General features: G+C 44.5%; 1 protein-coding gene and 1 long non-coding RNA gene across 7 annotated transcripts in view; one reads left to right on the top strand and one right to left on the bottom strand.

Annotated features, from left to right (window-relative positions):
• LOC143829224 (uncharacterized) overlaps positions 1 to 17764 on the bottom strand; it is a 93828-nt gene that overhangs the window by 19574 nt on the left and 56490 nt on the right. The gene's annotated exons all lie outside the window — the stretch shown is intronic.
• METAP1D (methionyl aminopeptidase type 1D, mitochondrial) overlaps positions 1 to 17764 on the top strand; it is a 94825-nt gene that overhangs the window by 33834 nt on the left and 43227 nt on the right. For 4 of the 5 annotated variants that reach the window (XM_077319718.1, XM_077319721.1, XM_077319720.1 and 1 more), the window contains one exon: positions 16632 to 16801. In XM_077319718.1, the coding sequence (XP_077175833.1) occupies positions 16632 to 16801 (170 nt within the window). Of the gene's footprint in view, positions 1 to 16249; positions 16314 to 16631; positions 16802 to 17764 lie in introns of those variants that run through there. The other variant, XM_077319719.1, reaches the window with a different exon arrangement.

Raw genomic sequence — 17764 nt, 5'->3', positions numbered from 1 at the left:
CATGAGGTTGGGAGTTCGATCCCAGCACCCGGCTCAAAGTTGACTCAGCCTTCCATCCTTCCGAGGTCGGTAAAATGAGTACCCAGCTTGCTGCTGGGGGGTAAACGGTCATGACTGGGGAAGGCACTGGCAAACCACCCCGTATTGAGTCTGCCATGAAAATGCTAGAGGGCGTCACCCCAAGGGTCAGACATGACTCGGTGCTTGCACAGGGGATACCTTTATAGGGACAGCTTGAAAGTAGACAGGGACTAAGTTTTCATTACTTCAGTCCCTTCCCACAAGTTCAAACAAATATGGTAACATTTGTGGCTTCGCTTAGAATTTGTGATAGGTGAATATTTGCAGTTTTCTTTTGTGTGCTCGAGATAATTCTTGGAATGTAAGGTATGACTTCATGACTTCAAACAAATGGTCACTATAACATTAAAATGCATGAAGTATTTTAATACTTCTACTGTTGTCTTCAGCTGTGATAAATGCCACAAACTAGGAATATATCTAACTTTCCAACCCCATAGGATGACATTTTCACCAGTCTTTTAAAAAGACTCCTCTGCCAGGTTTTTGGTTGAGGTTGGGGAGGAAGGGCTGTCCCGGTTTTTACGAACTAGAGGTCCCGCCTAGTGGAAGGCGCTGTGTGAGATCCATCTGGTTGTGCCAGAGTACGGATGCAGTTGGGGCAGGGGATCTACTGACTGGGATAGGGGAGGGATGTTGTTTCCGCCATCGGCTGGAGTTTTTAGATTGTACTATTATTTTATTAGGGATTAATGGAGGGGTTTTAATGGAATTATTGTATTTTATCTTTTCTGTTTTTGTAAGCTGACTTTGTCAGGAGGGGCAGGGTATAAATTAAATTATAAATAAACTAGTATCAAAGCTCAAGAGTAAAGGAAAGCCCCCCCCCCTCCCGCGCCAGCGGCGACAGGGCTTTGTGGTCCACAGGGAGGCTGAAAGTTCCCCCTGACCCAGCTCCCTCCTGGCAGGAGCGTACCTGCGGGCCGCAAACCCTGTTGCTGCCTCTCTCCTCATGAGGCCGCAGCCACAAGGCTTCTAGCAGACAAGGAGGGAGGGCCAATCAGGGTGGACCTGGATAGACAGGGCCCTGGACAGTCTCCTCCCAGAAGGCTGTTTCCCAAATATATAAGGGAGCAAAATAGTATTAAGGATATAAATAAATAAAAAAAGGGCTCAAAATAGTGTGGACACCCCAAAAAAGAGGATATGTCCTCTAAAAAGAAGACATCTGGTAACCCTACTGGAAATCACAGAATCATAGAGTTGGAAGGGGCCATACAGGCCATCTAGTCCAATCTCCTGCTCAACACAGGATCAGCCCAAAGCATCCTAAAGCAGGCTAGTGTTTGTAAAGAGTGAGAGAGGGGGAGTAGTCTGCATGCCAAGTGTCTACTGGGGAGGGATGGGATGTTTGGGGTGGATGCTTTAAGTTGCCTTGAACCAAAAGGAAGGGCGGGATGTCAACCAGTGACTTGGGTTGAGTGGTCTGGCAGGTTAGTGGTGGAGATTGTTTACTGCCGAATCCGACAAAGCCAAAGGCCCGTGCGGATAGAAACTGTTAAGAAGATTCCCAGATCCTGTCTCTCTTCATGGCTTCCAAAACATGACCTGTTCACAAGGGAAAGAAGAGGGAGGGGAGACGACTTCCTGTCTCTTGGATCAGGCCTCAGGCAGCCTGCAGGGCATTCAGAGGCGTGGGTCGTGTTTGTAGACAGTGGAAGGGGGGGGGAGTGTACCACGTGTAACTTGTGTTCCTTGGGGCTACAAATTTCTTCTAAGGGGCCTGTCCACAGCCATGATTTCCTGCCGGTGGAAGGAAAAGGGTGGAAAAGGCATCTGGAGCAAAGGACACACACACTCTCTCTCTCTCTCTCTCTCTCTCTCCCTCCCCCCCCCCCAGCTTGCTTCCTGCAAGTTAAATTGGAAGGCCTTGTCTCTGCAAATAGATTTCAAAATAGAGCCTGCCCTTTGACTGTCTCCATAATTGCACAGTCCTCGCAGTGTTTTATTTGGCTACCAGAGCAGTTAACCCCTGAAGGAAGGGACCGGGGATGGTGTGACCAGCACAAGGGGGCGGACATGCCTATGTTGAATGCCCCGTTGTTTCAAGAAGCCAAGACCCTCCTCCTCCTGTTGAAAAATGGTTCCATGCAGAAAAGTTGACTTAAGATACCCTAGCTTCTTGGTGTGAGGAGGTGGTATTAAACAGCAAGGAGTGTGTGTGTGTGTGTGTGTGTGTGTGTGTGTGTGTGGGAGGAATGTGTTTCATCGCTTTGATGTAATCAACATCTGTCAACAGGCTGGATTTGCTTTTTGTTTAATTTCAAAGGCTCTTGTCTCTCCTCCCCCCCCCCCCTTTGCCCAATCAGGTTGAGCTTCCGCCCGAGGCACTCCCTGTGTTATTTCTTGCTTTTCGCCAAATGTACAGGTTATTGCGTATGAAACGTGAGCTCCACCATCTCATGCACATGTTGCCCAGAGTTGCAGAGATCCTTTCATCTTCCATGGCGCAGCCTTCAAACATATGTGCTGCACACGGATATGGCAATATCAGGATCACATGGAGCATTACAGGGTTTTCCTTCCGAACGATAATCCAGATAGTTGTTTATTCTCCAACCCAATGTTCTAATTTCAGCCGCAGATATTAGGACCGGTTAATATTTTTCAGTGGCTGGAATCGTAGATTAAAACCTTCTGCTTTTCATCTGGGTGCCCAAGGGACTTTCTGAACTGATCTACTGTAAGCTCTTTTGAACACTATGTAGACTGAAATTAGCTCATGGCGAAAAGCAACTAAAATTGCCCAACTTGGGATGCCAACTGGATTGTTCATTTGCTTGGGCAATGTTCTCGCCTACCAAAATGTGTACAAAAATCTTTAAACAGAATTTATCAATTGGATTAAAAAAAAACAAAACACCAAAACAAAACATGGTCTAAGGCAAATGGCCAAAGTATTTGGAATCCGGTTCTAACCCTTGTGTGAAATATTTGGAATAGCTCAGCAAAACACCATTGACAAGAGCTAGCGATGCAGAACTTGGTTCGTTTACTAATCAGCTATTCATGTGTGTGAGTTTAGCAGGTCCCGTTGTAGGAGCCAGTGTGGTATAGTGTTTACAGTGTCCGTCTACAGCAGCCTTTCTCAACTTTTTTAGCATCAAGAAACTCCTGAAACCCCCAAACCTGTGCAGTTGTGCAGAATATGGTTGGGAAGCATAGCTGTGTACATGCCCACCCGGGTCCCTCCCCTTCCCACCCCCTCCAGGCCCATCGTTGGCCATTTTGGGAGGAGTGGGTGGGTTGACATGACCATATATGGTCATATCACTCAATAAATGTTTACAGAATTTAAATATATAAAAAATGAATCCATTCCTTCCCATTCAGGAAACCTTTCAAGGGCCATCAAGAACCCCTAGGGTTGCATGAAACCCTGGTTGAGGAAGCCTAGTCTACAGTCTGGGAGACCCAAGTTCAAATCCCCAGTCTGCCATGGGAGGTTGTTCTTAGCCCCGCTGTCCTCACAGAGGCATTGTTGTGGATAAAATGAGTCTCCTCTGTGATGAACGTTAAGGGATAAATAAAATAAATAAATAGGGCATCCTTTCATATGTTTTTACAATAATAGATAGTATTTGCGATTTTGTATCTCCATTGAGTGTTTTACAGTATTCAAATCCTTTGTAGTTTCTCTCTCTTTCTCTCTCCCTGTATATATATAAACACACATATATATATGAAATTAGCTGTTGCTTTTATTTATACTGTGGTTTCTGCTGTGGCAAATTTACAGCCGCTTAATTGAAAGGTTAACTAAACAAGTTTTAATAGCTTAATGAAACACGAGAGCACTTGTGCTAATGCCAGCTGAAAATAACACGGACTTCTAGTTATTGGGGGCTCTGGTTATTAATGGACTAGGCTGCAGCTCTCTGAAAACACAAAGTAATTATTTATTACAACGGTTAAATAAGAAACACTTTGAAGAAAGGCATCCTTGCCAACCTTTTCCCTCGAGGGCGGGGGGAGACCGTGGCGGTGATGGAGGTGGAGGGAAGGATCTTGTTGACCGGAAGGAAAGTCACATTATGAATTACTAAAATCATCTTAATTAAGGGTCATAATGGAAGTACACATAAAACTCTATACTACTCAGTGGGTGAAATGGGAGCATTTCATTATATGGCGTAGCATGCGTGAACAGATAACAATTAAAACAGACCTGGAGTAAAGAGGCTAATGAATTTGGGGGCACTCCACCTGCTGTAAAATGAAAAACAGCCTTGCCTGTCCTGATCTGTGTTCATTCCCTGTAGGTGAATCTGTTTTAAAAGGTTATGGTTTTCCTTTCAAAAATATACACGTGCACACGTGAAAGCAGAGAACCTCCCGTAACAGATCCTATGTATTACCAAATAGTAGTGTCAACATAACCGAAAGATTTGCCAAGGGCATCCATCCACAACAAGACAGGGGACCTGTTATTTTCTGGTTCACTGTGGCCAGCTTAAAAAAAAGCAAGTGCTAATGAGTTTTTTTTTTGTTTGCTTTGGACAGTGGTAATTCTTAAAGACTGAACGCTGCGAAGATGTTTTTATTTATTTATATTCATTACAATTTGTGTCACTGATTTGCAGTCCGTAAGGGAAAGGCAGTGTTGTATAATTTTTAAGAATTGGGGGAGGGTTGTGCTGCTGAATGTGTGTGAGTTTTTGATTTCCCTCATTTTCGGATGGAGGCATTTTCCCCCCAGACTGTAACTGTACCCTGTGGCAGGCCTTCAGTCTTGGCCAAACCTACGGGCTTGAGCAAACATCGACAGCTACAGCTGTATTAACTAGCACTCAAATCTCTAAACCCGTGTTTCATAATTCTTTAAGATGTACAATTAAGATTCTGGACAGCTTTCTGCACAGAGAAGCTGTCAGTTGTAGAATAAACAGGAGTAAACAGAATTTGACGATGGCTTAGATCTGTGTGAAGTGGGCGGGTGTGTGTGTGTGTGTGTGAGAGAGAGAGAGAGCTGGATTAGGGAATATTGCCAATTGCAGCTGTCTCTAGTGATTGATGATGTTGGTATATCAAATGGTCTGTGAATGCGGGAGAACAGAAAGCAGAGCGTAAATGCAAAGATTTTTAAGAAGTGTATCAATTTGAAAGGAAAACATGCTGATGCTGAGCAAGCTTTCGCTTGTTCTCCAATGCCTGTAGATTTCCTTTGTGTTCCGCCCTTTCTTAACCCGAAGCTTAGGTTAGGGCCTTCAAATGGAGTGGTTTTTTATTTTACCCGTGGGCGTCCTCTGTATTTATCTCAGGACCCTTCGGGGTGGCACTGCCTAATCCTCTCCCGGCCTGTCCATTAGTGTGGCACGGGGGCTCTGGTGCAGGGCAGATGAACCAGCTAACTGTTAAAGGGGGGAAAAAAACCCTTGCTACAACATGCAGCAGTCACCAGAGGGAGCTGGGAACTTGCTCCATGGGCTTTAGGATAGAGCACAAGCAGCTGGCCTTTCTTTTACCTCCCCCCCCCCCCCCCCCCGTAGCACTCTTGCACTGTGCTGAAATAACAGCACCACCAATACCTGCTGCTTTGATTCCGGAAGGGAGGCAAGGCCTGTTCCTGCTCATCCCTACGCGAGTGGTTTTATGCCCGTCCCTACACAAAACAGGGCTGGCAGCAACCCTGTGCTCTTGGAACTTCTGCAGAGTAGCGTCTTTAATTCTGACCCGTAGTGAACAGCAAGAGGAGAGACTCCCTCCTCCGGAGACCTTATTATTATGTTGTTTGGGGTGTGTGAAAAGCACAACAAAGCTCCAACTGCTCAGTTTGTGGGGGGTCGTCCAGGTAGAACCTCTGAGCAGGAATAGACTCCATTCTAAGTGCCTATAGCAGGGGTAGTCAAACTGCGGCCCTCCAGATGTCCATGGACTACAATTCCCAGAAGCCCCTGCCAGCATTCGCTGGCAGGCGCTTCTGGGAATTGTAGTCCATGGATATCTGGAGGGCCGCAGTTTGACTACCCCTGGCCTATAGCATTTATATAGATTCAAGTGGGTAGCCATGTTGGTCTGAAGTGGCACAACAAAATCAGAGTCCAGTGGCACCTTTAAGACCAACAAAGATTTATTCAAGGCGTGAGCTTTCGAGTGCTTGCACTCGAGTGCTTGCACTTGAAAGCTTGCACTCGAAAGCTTATGCCTTGAATAAATTTTTGTTGGTCTTAAAGGTGCTAACTGGCTTCTGATATCGTCGTACAGCATTTATAGATCACTTGGCTTGAAAGTCACTTTACCATTCCTATTCATCCCCGCCGACATGATGGTAAGAGAGACAGGATCATTCTCCAGCAGGGATCTGAACCCAAGTCTGATGTTTGTACAAAGCCTCCTGCCATAAAAACGAAAGGTGTGCTGCTCCCCCCCCCCCTGATTTAAATGTCTAGGTGTCCCCTTGTTGTCTCAGGCACATTGGCAGGCAAGTCTTTTCTCTGAGAGTAAGTCTCCAAAATGGACCTCTCTGATGAAAGGACTATTACAGCCCAATTTGGAACCGACTTCTGAGTTTAAAGATTTGGTCTGAGTTGACTTGTAAATGGGTCCTTTTGAAGTGGCTTTTAGTTTAATCACACGCCTAAGCAAACACACCCTCTATTACTGCAATAAGCAGCCAAAGACCCACGGCACTCTTTTGTTCTGTCCACATCCCAGGAAGGATGGGGACACTGCCTGCAATTGGACTTCATCTCTGTTGCTTAGCAGAGTCCCTGTGCATGGGGCTGTCATGAAGAAGAACAGTATGTGTGAGTTTACGCTACTGGTTCAATATTGTTTGGGCCCTGCGTATCCAAGGGGCCCCCTATCTGAATGTGCCCCCCGGCAAATCGTCTGGTAATCCCCAGACCAAAAGAGGTCTGACTGACCTTGATCAGGGCCAGGGCTTTTTCAGCCCTGGCCCCTGCCTGGTGGAACGAGCTCTCCAAGAACATCAGGGTCCTAGTGGAACTAACACAGTTCCGTAGGGCCTGTAAAAAGGAGCTTTTCCGCTGGGCTTACGGTTGAGGCCAGTTTGGACAAATAAATATACAAACAATACATCCAATAGCTCTTATTGCCTACCCCAACCAGAAGAACTAATTGGGGATATCACCAACTGTTTGGTAGATTAATTCTTTAATCCATTTTAATTGTTTTAATTATTTCAATTGCTATTGTATTTTAACAATGTTGTAAGCCACTCCGAGACAGCTGTGCCAACAGGGGCGGTCTAAAATTTAATAATAAATAAAAGAAAATAATAAATATTAACACTTTACTCATGGCTCAAGTTGGGTTGATGGGGCGGAAAGTACCACTTAATCGCAGATAAGGTGGTATTTCTTAGTGGTCTCCCATCCAAAGACTGACCAGAGCCAACCCTGCTTAATTTCTGAGATCTGAGGACATTGGGGTTGCCTGGGCCATCCAGGTCAAGAATCAAGGTGGCTTACAAAGCACAATTGAAAAGCTACAGATTGAAATAACTTCTCAAGTGCCCTGCTCCTCACCTCTCTAAATGGAATCTTCATATTCAGAGGTAGTAAACATCTGAGTAGCAGTTCCCAAAGGCACCGTCAGGGGAAGGCCTCAGCCTCTATGCCCTGTGGTTTGCCCTGCAGCGTAACTGATTGGCCGCTGGATGAGACAGGATGTTGTACTAGATGAACCCAGCAGGGCTCTTACGTCCTTCAAGACCTGCAGTCTATGCCGAATTAAAAGCCCTGGCAAATAAAATGGCCTGAAAATTTCTAGAGACAGCATCCCTTTCGCTTCTTCAGGGAACCAGGTCCACAGCAATTGATAAGGGTCTAATTGAAATAAGGATAGAATTAGCAGGTGGCAACCCAAAGACCACAACAGGTGCATACAAGAAGAGAATGGAAACGACCCAAACCCTGTCCACATAGTTTATAATTTACATTAGATGCAAGGTCTCCTCTACAGAGGTCCGTCCGGTTTGTTAAACAATGGTCAACAGATTGGAAAGCTTGCTTCACTCCTTTTTAAAGATGGCGGCCCATCGTGATGGCTCCCATTCCTGCAAATAGGTAACTAGCCCAATCATAGCTGTTTGTACTATTCCTTTTCTTGTAGTGGTATTTGGAAGCAGGGGAATCAACCCTGACATGCTCGTTCCAGAAGTTTCACGTACTTCATTTTGCATAGAGCCCATTCTATCTTTTATGTACGCTGATGTTTCACTGGATTGGGGAAGGCATGGCAAAAAGGAGCAGGCAGTGACAAAATTAAAAGGCTGGGGCGGGGTGGTTAGCAAAAGGTCAAAGTTTAGGAAGGATGAAGTAAGGTCAGGGTATTTCAAGGGAGGCCTTGATGAAACTGCTGGGAGGAACTTAAAGAAGGAATGGAAGTTGATTTGACCGGTAAAGGGAGACTATTCCATCTGTAGGGCATGGGCACAGGTAATTGAGCTGGGAGAAGACAATTTGTATACTTTCCAGCATTTCACTGGTGAAAATAAGACACATTCCTTTGCATGAATGGACTGGGTTATATGTAGAAGAACTTTGTTGTTGTTGTTGTTATGTGCGAAGTCGTGTCCGACCAACCGCGACCCCATGGACAATGATCCTCCAGGCCTTCCTGTCCTCTACCATTCCCTGGAGTCCATTTAAGTTTGCAGTAGAAGAACTAGTGTTGGGTTTATATCCCGCTTTTCACTACCCGGAGGAGTCTCAAAGCCGTTTACAATCGCCTTCCCTTCCTCTCCCCACAACAGACACCCCATGAGGTAGGTAGAGCTGAGAGAACTCTGGCAGGTATGCTCTGTGAGAACAGCTCTTTCAGGACTGTGACTAGCCCAAGGTCACCCAGCTGGCTGCACGTGGAGAAGTGGGATTGGAAGCTGCTGTCTCTCTGGTGTAATGGATACCAGTGTGGTCATACACACAGTGGCAGGGCCAGCACCATCCAACTTCCAGCATGTCACACAAGCTTAAAGAAGGAAATGAAATTTTGGCACCAAGGACACATTGTGTGCACACAATGCACTCCATGTGTAGCATGTGGAGGACATTGGTGCAATTTTAAAGCTAAGAAAAAAGATCAGCAATAAGAAACCAGCTCAATTCCCTCCCCCATGTGTCATCAAGAGAACGAGGGGGCTGTTTTATATTCACATACAAATTGTAGTTATGTAGACTACATAACCTTTTGTATAGCTTTTTTTTTAAAAAAGGAGACTCAGGGTTGGCTTCCTTTCAAGTAAGTGTGATAGGAAGAAATAATACATTGCCTCTGAGTATATTCAGATTTCTTGTCCCACATTGGTGATTGCAAGGATTTCTACAGGCATAGCATTAAGAAGCAGTGTTTGTAGGATGAAAGCATACCTCGTACACATATAAAAACTCCTTCACCTTTCGCTTTAAGAATTAAGTACCCGTATATATTCACACATTAGCCGACCCGAATTTTAGCCAAGGCACCTAATTTTACCACAATATCAACAATAACAGGTAAGTGGGACCCTCACTTGAGTATAAGGCTAGGGGGGGCTTTTTCAGCAATAAAAATGTCCTGAAAAAGTAGGCTTATAATTGAGTATATACAGGACTAACCCTTGTAAGTAAACTACCGTTGGAAATTTGGTTCCCTTCTAGCAGTAATACTTTTCGTGGGTTCCTTCTATACACTTCAGAGCAGGTTCTTTTTTTCTTCTTGCAATGTTTAATTATTTTTTAAAGTGAAGAGAATCTTTTTGCTTTAAAACTGGAACATTTGGAGAGAGGGCTTTCCCACCACCCTAGACAAGGACCTTTATGTCAGGTTTTAGTAGGGGAAGAAAATTGTATGTGGCTAATGCCAGGTGAAATCTGGGAGGCCAGATTTGTGGGGCTAACCTGAACTCTCGGAAGGAGAGCTTGGTCCCTCCCAGGGATTAGCAGAATGCATTATGCAGCATTACTTGTTTAGTACTGCCTGTTTTCTAAGGTGCTTGCATTGTTCTGTGTACTTGTGTTTTATCTTCACAACAACCCTGAGATGTAGGTAAACTTGAGAGTGTGTGACTGGTCAAAAGTCGGCCACGAAGCTTCTGTGGCAGACCAGGGACTTGCAAGACCAGGGACTTGCATTCTAACCCAGGGATTCTCAACCTGGAGTCTGTGGACCCCAAGGGTTCCTTTCTAAGGGTCCACAGGAGCTCCAGAGGGGGTCCGTGGCCTTTCCCTTCCTAGCCTAATGAACTTACCCACAAGCCAAGGAACTGGTTGTCTCTGCCCACAGGGCTCAGTGAGTAGGCCATGGATGTAAAAATCAAAGTGGTGGGAAGTCATTTGTGAGAAATGTTTTATGTAAACCGGCCAGAGCCGTAGGGAAGGGCTAAAATAAGTAAATAAATAGTTAGTTAGTGTTGGGGGGGGGGTCCAGGTTGTTTTCGCAGCTCCTGCCCTTTCCAGCCTACCTGGAGTAGGCACTACAGTAGTAGGAAAGGCTGGATGAAGGAGTGAAAAAAGAGTGAAGGGTCCTGGTGGTGATGTCACTTCCAGTGACATGTCCTTATGAGGGGCATGACGGAGGCATGGCCAGCTGACCACTTCTGGGGGGTCCTCAAAGCCTGAAAATTTATTTCGGGGCTCCTCCATAATCAAACGGTTGAAAAAGGCTGTTCTAACCACTACACCGATATGTCCAGATCTGCCTGGCATTTTGCACAGGTTCCAGTTCATCTTTTGAGATCGGGGCCTGCACCCATCCCCCTTTCCTCATCCAACCAGATGAAGAATTCTGGAACATTTGCTGTCCTTGATCTGCATTATTTAGCTTGCTCCCAAGGAAATTACTTTTTGTTGTTGTTTATGTTTATTAGAGGTTCCTCTTGTGGCGCAGAGTGGTAAGCAGCGGAAATGCTGTCTGAAGTGATGTCCATAAGGTTGGGAGTTCGATCCCAGCAGCCGGCTCAAGGTTGACTCAGCCTTCCATCCTTCCGAGGTCGGTAAAATTAGTACCCAGCTTGCTGGGGGGTAAACGGTAATGACTGGGGAAGGCACTGGCAAGGCCACCCTGTATTGAGTCTGCCAAGAAAACGCTGGAGGGCGTCACCCCAAGGGTCAGACATGACTCGGTGCTTGCACAGGGGATAGCTTTACCTTTTATATTTACTAGAGGCACTGTGATTCAACTGAAGAAGAAAGAGAAAGGGCAGCAGCATGCCTGGAACAGGGTAGGGGTCCTCTACTTGCTCAGGTGAACAGGCAGATTAAGAAATCCACCTTCACAGGATTAGGTTTGAGATCCAAACAGGATAAGCAGAAAGAAGTCTTAGCAGGTTAGATACAGGATTAGACAGATACTGAGGAATCAGGAGGGTATGGGGGATAGCTGACCATGGTAAATTGTCCAAAGTGATGAATTTAAGAAGCTCTCTAGGTGGCCTAGCTTTCTAACTCATCAGTTCGCCATGAGGTATAATCAAGTGTCGAACAGTGTGTAGTTAGACTCAAAGTTCTGTGATCAAATGTGGTTGTAATCATGTTTGGGAGTTGTGTAAAAAATATTTTTTGGGGGGGGATCAGAAGCTGTGAGAATGAGATTTGCCCCTCTCGATTCTCCCCCTGAGTCACCAGGGGCCATTGGTACCCCTACTGGGGGTGGGGGTGGAATGACAAAGTAAAGAATCACTATGAAGAGAAGGCAAGATGGTTGGAGGAGGCTGTAAAGAAAGGCCTTCTGTTATAAAGGAAAGGTAATTTGGGCTTTTTCTTAGAAGACATTATAAGGTGTTGTAATGGAAGTTGCCTTTTCTTGTTTTTTTAGGAGCAAAGAGTGTATTAGTGTATTTTAGTGTATTCTCTTTGTAATTAACCATTAGGCTAATTAACCATTAGGCTAAGAATGCTGTAGAGTGCTGCCCCAGCTAAATTAGGGAGGCTGTTAGAGTGTAATTATCAGAGAATACCTCTTTATGGAGAGTGGGCCTCTTTTGTGGCTCCCAGTGGCTTGGTAGGTGCTCCAGGTATGACAGAGGAACAAAAAACATAGTCCAAATAGGGGGGGGGAGCTGAAAATACTGGTAGTCTGCACTGTATGTCTCACTAGAGACTATATAGCAGCTGTCCCCAACCCCTGGTCCAGGGACTGGGATCGGTCCATGAGTCGGTACCGGGCTGCAGATCCTCCTTGTCCTGCTCCCCAGCTGCTGCCTCGGGGGCTGCCCTGCCACTCTGCCACCGGCTCACCTTTAGTGCTCTCCAGCGGCTGCCATGGCTGGGGCTCCCCCTCGGTGTGGCACTGTGCTGCTCCTGCTGGGCAGCGGGAAGTCAGAGGTGCCAGCAGGAAAGTAAACAGAGCAGAGGCTCAGGCGGCAGTAGCAACGACCCTCAGCAAAAGATTACCCCCCCCCGGCCTCAGTAAAATTGTCAAGCGTTGATTGGTCCCTAGTGATAAAAAGGTTGGGGACCAGTGCATGTAGCATGAATGAACCAGAGGGACCAAGGATTGCCTGGATGTAGGCTCACACTGTTGCTCTGCTTCCTCTCTCTCCTACTTCCTGTGGCCCCAGAAATAGAGAGGCTCCCCGAGAAAGTTCTTGTATCTAGCTCCCATCTCCCTCTTTCTTAAATTTTGTGTGTAGCTCATCATTCTTTACATTTGGGGTCTTTATGTCAACCCAACTGTACACAGTAAGTCTCCTAGGGGAGCTTTTTCCATAGTTTATTTATTTATTTATTGCAGGCATTAGGTGGTTCTTGTATTATTCTCCATGTCTTGTGTGCATTAATATGGCATATACAAGAAGAAGAAGAGTTGGTTCTTATATGCCGCTTTTCTCTACCTGAAGGAGGCTCAAAGCAGCTTACAGTCGCCTTCCCTTTCCTCTCCCCACAACAGACATCCTGTGAGGTAGGTGAGGCTGAGAGAGCCCTGATATTACTACTCAGTCAGAACAGCTTTATCAGTGCTGTGACAAGCCCAGCTGGTTGCATGTGGGGAAGCGCAGAATCAAACCCAGCTTGCCAGATTAGAAGTCCACACTCCTAACCACTACACCAAACTGGCTCTACAAATGAGATCGGAACCCGAAGGGTTGAGCAGCAGCAGAATATATATTAAATATTAAAATGCAAATATTTATTTCAGTACATGTGCACGTATAAAATTTTAAAACATCAACATATATCAAGTACTAATGCACAAATCCAAAACATTTCGACACGGGGATAAATCACAAGAAACCAGAAAACCAAGCACGTTGGGGTCTTCTTCAGTGGTCTAATATTTAAATACTGTCATGTGATGTAATCATGGGGACTGTGAGGCGGTAAACAATATGAATGAAGAGGCTTGTACTCTTATAGAATGTATCCAAATATATCTCTAGGAGCCCCCCAATTAGAATATTGATTCTTCAAAGTGCCACCCTTATTGAAGCCCTCTCTCAGCCTGAATATTCTCATGTGTCTCATAGAATGTAGTGATCTTTTAAAGTTTTATGTGCACATGTATTGAAATAAATATTTGCATTTTAGTACTTAGAATATACATATTGTGCTGCTCAACCTTTCCAGTTCCTAGCTTGTGTATACAGGTTGGGTTACTTTATTCCCTCTTTTGTTATTTATTTATTTATTAATATATAAATGAGATAACATGGCATATACCAGGGTTAGTCAAACTGCGGCCCTCCAGATGGCCGGGGCTCATGGGAATTGTAGTTCATTCACATCTGGAGGGACGCAGTTTGACTACTCCAGGCATATACAAACACAACCAAGTTCCTTGAGAGGTATGTAATCTTCTGTCCAAGGTCAAGCCTGCAGATTCTCTGTCGTGTATAGTTGTTACTTGTCCCCACAAGGTAAACAGTTACAGGGTGACTCCTAATATAAGAATCAACCCTTTGCCCCTTGATTACCAGAGGACAGCCTCCATATATTTCAAGCTCGTCTGAGAAAGTGGAATCGAACTCTCTCTATTCCTGTCCCATTTGTCCGCAGACTATACTTGTGGCATAATGGAACGTAAAAACTTGCCCATAATATATTGGGCCTCTGCCGTCCCTCGAGGTGCTATACAAATCCAAGCAATTTTCCCTTGCCTGCCACTTGTCAAAATCTGGAAAGAACATTATGAACCCTGCAGAAATTCTTAAAATGGCAGCTCCTATTCAGTAAGGCCTTTTGTTCTGTATTTTTTGGGCTCCTGAAAGGAATGTCCCACTGTTCTAATTAAAATAAATGGGTGACAGACAGGTTTCTGTGTTTCATACGTTCTATGGAATACTGGGGAGGGGGGGGGAACATAAAAGATGCCAAATATTTTTATAAATGTAGAAGAAAAATGTCTCTATCGCAGCTACAAAGGCTATATTTCTGTAGAGGGGAAAAAGTGGTAGAACCAAAATGCTAGAATTGTTGAAGGAAACAAGCAAAATCAACATTTTCTAAACCCTTAAAAAAAAAAGTAAATTGCAAAACAGGACCAGAATGAGTAAATAGGTTGGTATGGAGATAATTGTGCGCAATGTATCCGTGTGTCTTTTCAACTTATTTTGGCCACAGTATTCTTAATATGTTTGAAACTCAATGCGGTAAAGGCTTTTGCAAGCCAGCAAACATGGCTTCTTCCTTAAGTTCTGCAGTACATAATGATCATCAGCAAAATGTAATGCTTGTGAACCAAATGTGGTGATCCAAATGTAGGCAACTTGATGTATGATTAGTCAGAATTAAGTCCTCCTGAGAGTAAAAGACAATGACCCTGTGAGCTACTTGGGCCAGTACAAGGAAGGAAGCAATAGGGTGAAATCAATTCAGATTTCAGAATGGTCATCTCCTTCTTCTTCTTCTTGAGTTTAGGGCGAGTTTCCTCAACCACGGTTTTGGGAAACTCTGGGTTTTCTTGATAGCCCTGGGAGTTAATTTTATTTATTTATTTTATTTGTTAAACATTCATTGGATTACTTGACCATATATAGTCCTGTTGATCTGCCTGCCCCCTGACCAATGATGGGCTTGGGGAGGGACCCCAGGTGGATGTATACACAGCTATGCTTCCCAACCATATTCTGCATGGTCGCACCACTTCTGGCAGTTCTCAAAGCCTGAAGAAAGTTTCAGGGCTTTATCAACATGAAAAAAAGTTTAGAAAGTCTGGATTAGAAGATTGATTATTTCTTCTGGTCTGTCCGAAGTCTTGACATTCAGCACTGTCTGCTACCCTTCCTCTTTTATACTTCTGTATCAAATTCTGCCTTCATCTCCTTCTTCCCCCCCCAACATTAAATATATTGGATTGGTTCCTATGGTCTGGTCAACGCAGTGCAAAGACACCCCTACCAGCAGAAGAAAATGAGATGCTTTTCCCCAAAATCCCCCTCCCACAGCAGACCCTCACAACACACCAGTATTTTTAATAGGGTGTCCCCTGAACTACGGGGACAGTGTTTTGGAGGGAGATAGCAAGTTACAGCAGGAGGAAAGAGGCTGAAAATTTCTGTTCTATCAATGGAGCTCTGCTTATGAATCATCGACTCTAATGATATTGGTAGGCCATGATAAAGGTATCCCCTGTGCAAGCACCGAGTCATGTCTGACCCTTGGGGTGACGCCCTCTAGCGTTTTCATGGCAGACTCAATACGGGGTGGTTTGCCAGTGCCTTCCCCAGTCATTACCGTTTACTCCCCAGGAAGCTGGGTACTCATTTTACCGACCTCGGAAGGATGGAAGGCTGAGTCAACCTTGAGCCGGCTGCTGGGATTGAACTCCCAACCTCATGGGCAAAGCTTTCAGACGGCTGCCTTACCACTCTGCGCCACAAGAGGCTCTCTTGTGATATATTTGATAATATGTGATAATATGGTAGGAGTATGCAAATAGATTAAGGAAAATATTGACAGAGATTAAGGGTGAATAAAGGTACAAGACCGAATTGCCAAAGTGATAATGAAAATGAACCTCTCGAATCATCTGTGAACAAACTCCAGATTAGGTTCTGCGCTGACCAGAATCTCCATATATTTGCTTTGATTGAAGGGATAAATTAATGAAGTAAGGGGGACTTTGATGCACAGAGAATCGTGACCACAAGCTTCCTGATTTGCTTTGTTTGGCGAAGAATGTCATTTTTACCCTACAACAGACCAGTTCCTAGCTCTAGGACATTTCTTTGAATCCTTACGGCATACTGGATAAAACTTTTGTGCTTGGCCTTGTTAGATGTGAGTTATTTCACTGTGGCACGATGTACCTTAATTCTTCCTGCTTTTTGACTGGTGTACAGTGCAATATAGGTAAGTAAGGTGCTGTCTTCTATTTTAGTTGGCTAAAAACCTTGGGGCTTAGATGAGATGATCTCAAGGTCAATTCCAGTTCTGTCAATTGTACATATACTTGAAGAGGGCCGACCATCATATACAGCAGTGGTCCCCAACCTTTTTCAGGCCGGGGACCGGGTGGGGGGAGAGGGAGTCCCGGGGGTTGGGGAACACGGATATACAGCACAGATTTTACGTGTGTATTTTTAATATGATTGTAGTGTAGTAATCTGATAAAGACTATTTAAGGATTTCTTTATGCTGATATATATATATCTATATCTCAATCCACAGGTTGTGTGACCGGCCACCAGCGACTTTTTCCTTCATCGGTTGATCATATCTACTTACAAAAGCAGTCAAGCATTGAGCAAAGGAGATATCTTTTTTTCCGGAGACAAAGAAATGCTCCTTACAGCGTAGTCTGGCCAGCTATGGTTTCTCCGGCTCATCCAGTTCCTAAGGTACTGTAATTTCTATTATCTGATCTTTTCTTCAGTCAATATAAAGGTTGACTGCACGAGCGATCAAGTACATTCATCCCCGACAGCTGCGAGTTTGAATCATGGTTTTTGTTACCAGGTCTGGGATTTGATATCGGAACACACGGCTGCACCGAATTGGTCTACTCCCCGCTATGCTAAAGACAGCACCAAATCAATTTCTTAGCCAGTTTAAATCGGATGCTCCTTCAGCTGCCACAACCCAAATGCAAAGGGTTTTTTCCCCTTTTTGTGTGTTCGCTCTCTTTCTCTCTCTCTCTTTCTTTCTTTTTAAAAAAAGGATATTGTGCAATTGGGTGCAACTCAAGTGAATAGGAACTGACCGCACTGGAGCTAAACTCATGGTTTTTTCAGAGCACTTTTTTTAAAAATCAGGGCACGCTTAAATAACATTTCTGTCCACCTGTAGCTTTGTTGGTTCCAAGGCAAATGAAATGCGTATTAAAATGCCGGCCAGCTGCTCTGCTGTGTATCTGACCAAGTAAACTTTCCTGATGCGAGTTAAGGCAACTCCTCTTGGGTGGGGGTGGGATAGGAATATTTCCAACTTTTTGAGTCGAGATTCAGGAGTTATTAGGTGTGATGGTGTTGTTATTTTTTCTTCTTTGGTATTTGTTGACTGTGATCTGTTTAGTAGTCATATATATATATATATATGTGGCCCTTTCATATACATATTTACTTAGAATATGATTTCAGTGGCATTTACTTCCATTTAACAAAGGACTGACACCTGATTCTGTGTACATTTATTCCAAAGTGAACCCCTTTATTGGGACTTGATCTTGTGTAAATTGTGAAAATAATAACAATGACTAAAATAGTGATAATTTTTGTTGGTGTTCTCATTGTTGTTATTAGTATTCCAAAGCCCACGTCCATAAGGCTGCAGACTGTAAATCATTTCAGAAAGCTTTTGTTATG

This window comes from Paroedura picta, chromosome 2 (assembly GCF_049243985.1).
Source record: "Paroedura picta isolate Pp20150507F chromosome 2, Ppicta_v3.0, whole genome shotgun sequence".
Lineage (NCBI taxonomy): Eukaryota > Metazoa > Chordata > Lepidosauria > Squamata > Gekkonidae > Paroedura > Paroedura picta.
The sequence above is the reverse complement of the archived record's forward strand: the minus strand, read 5'-3'. Positions and strand labels throughout refer to the sequence as shown.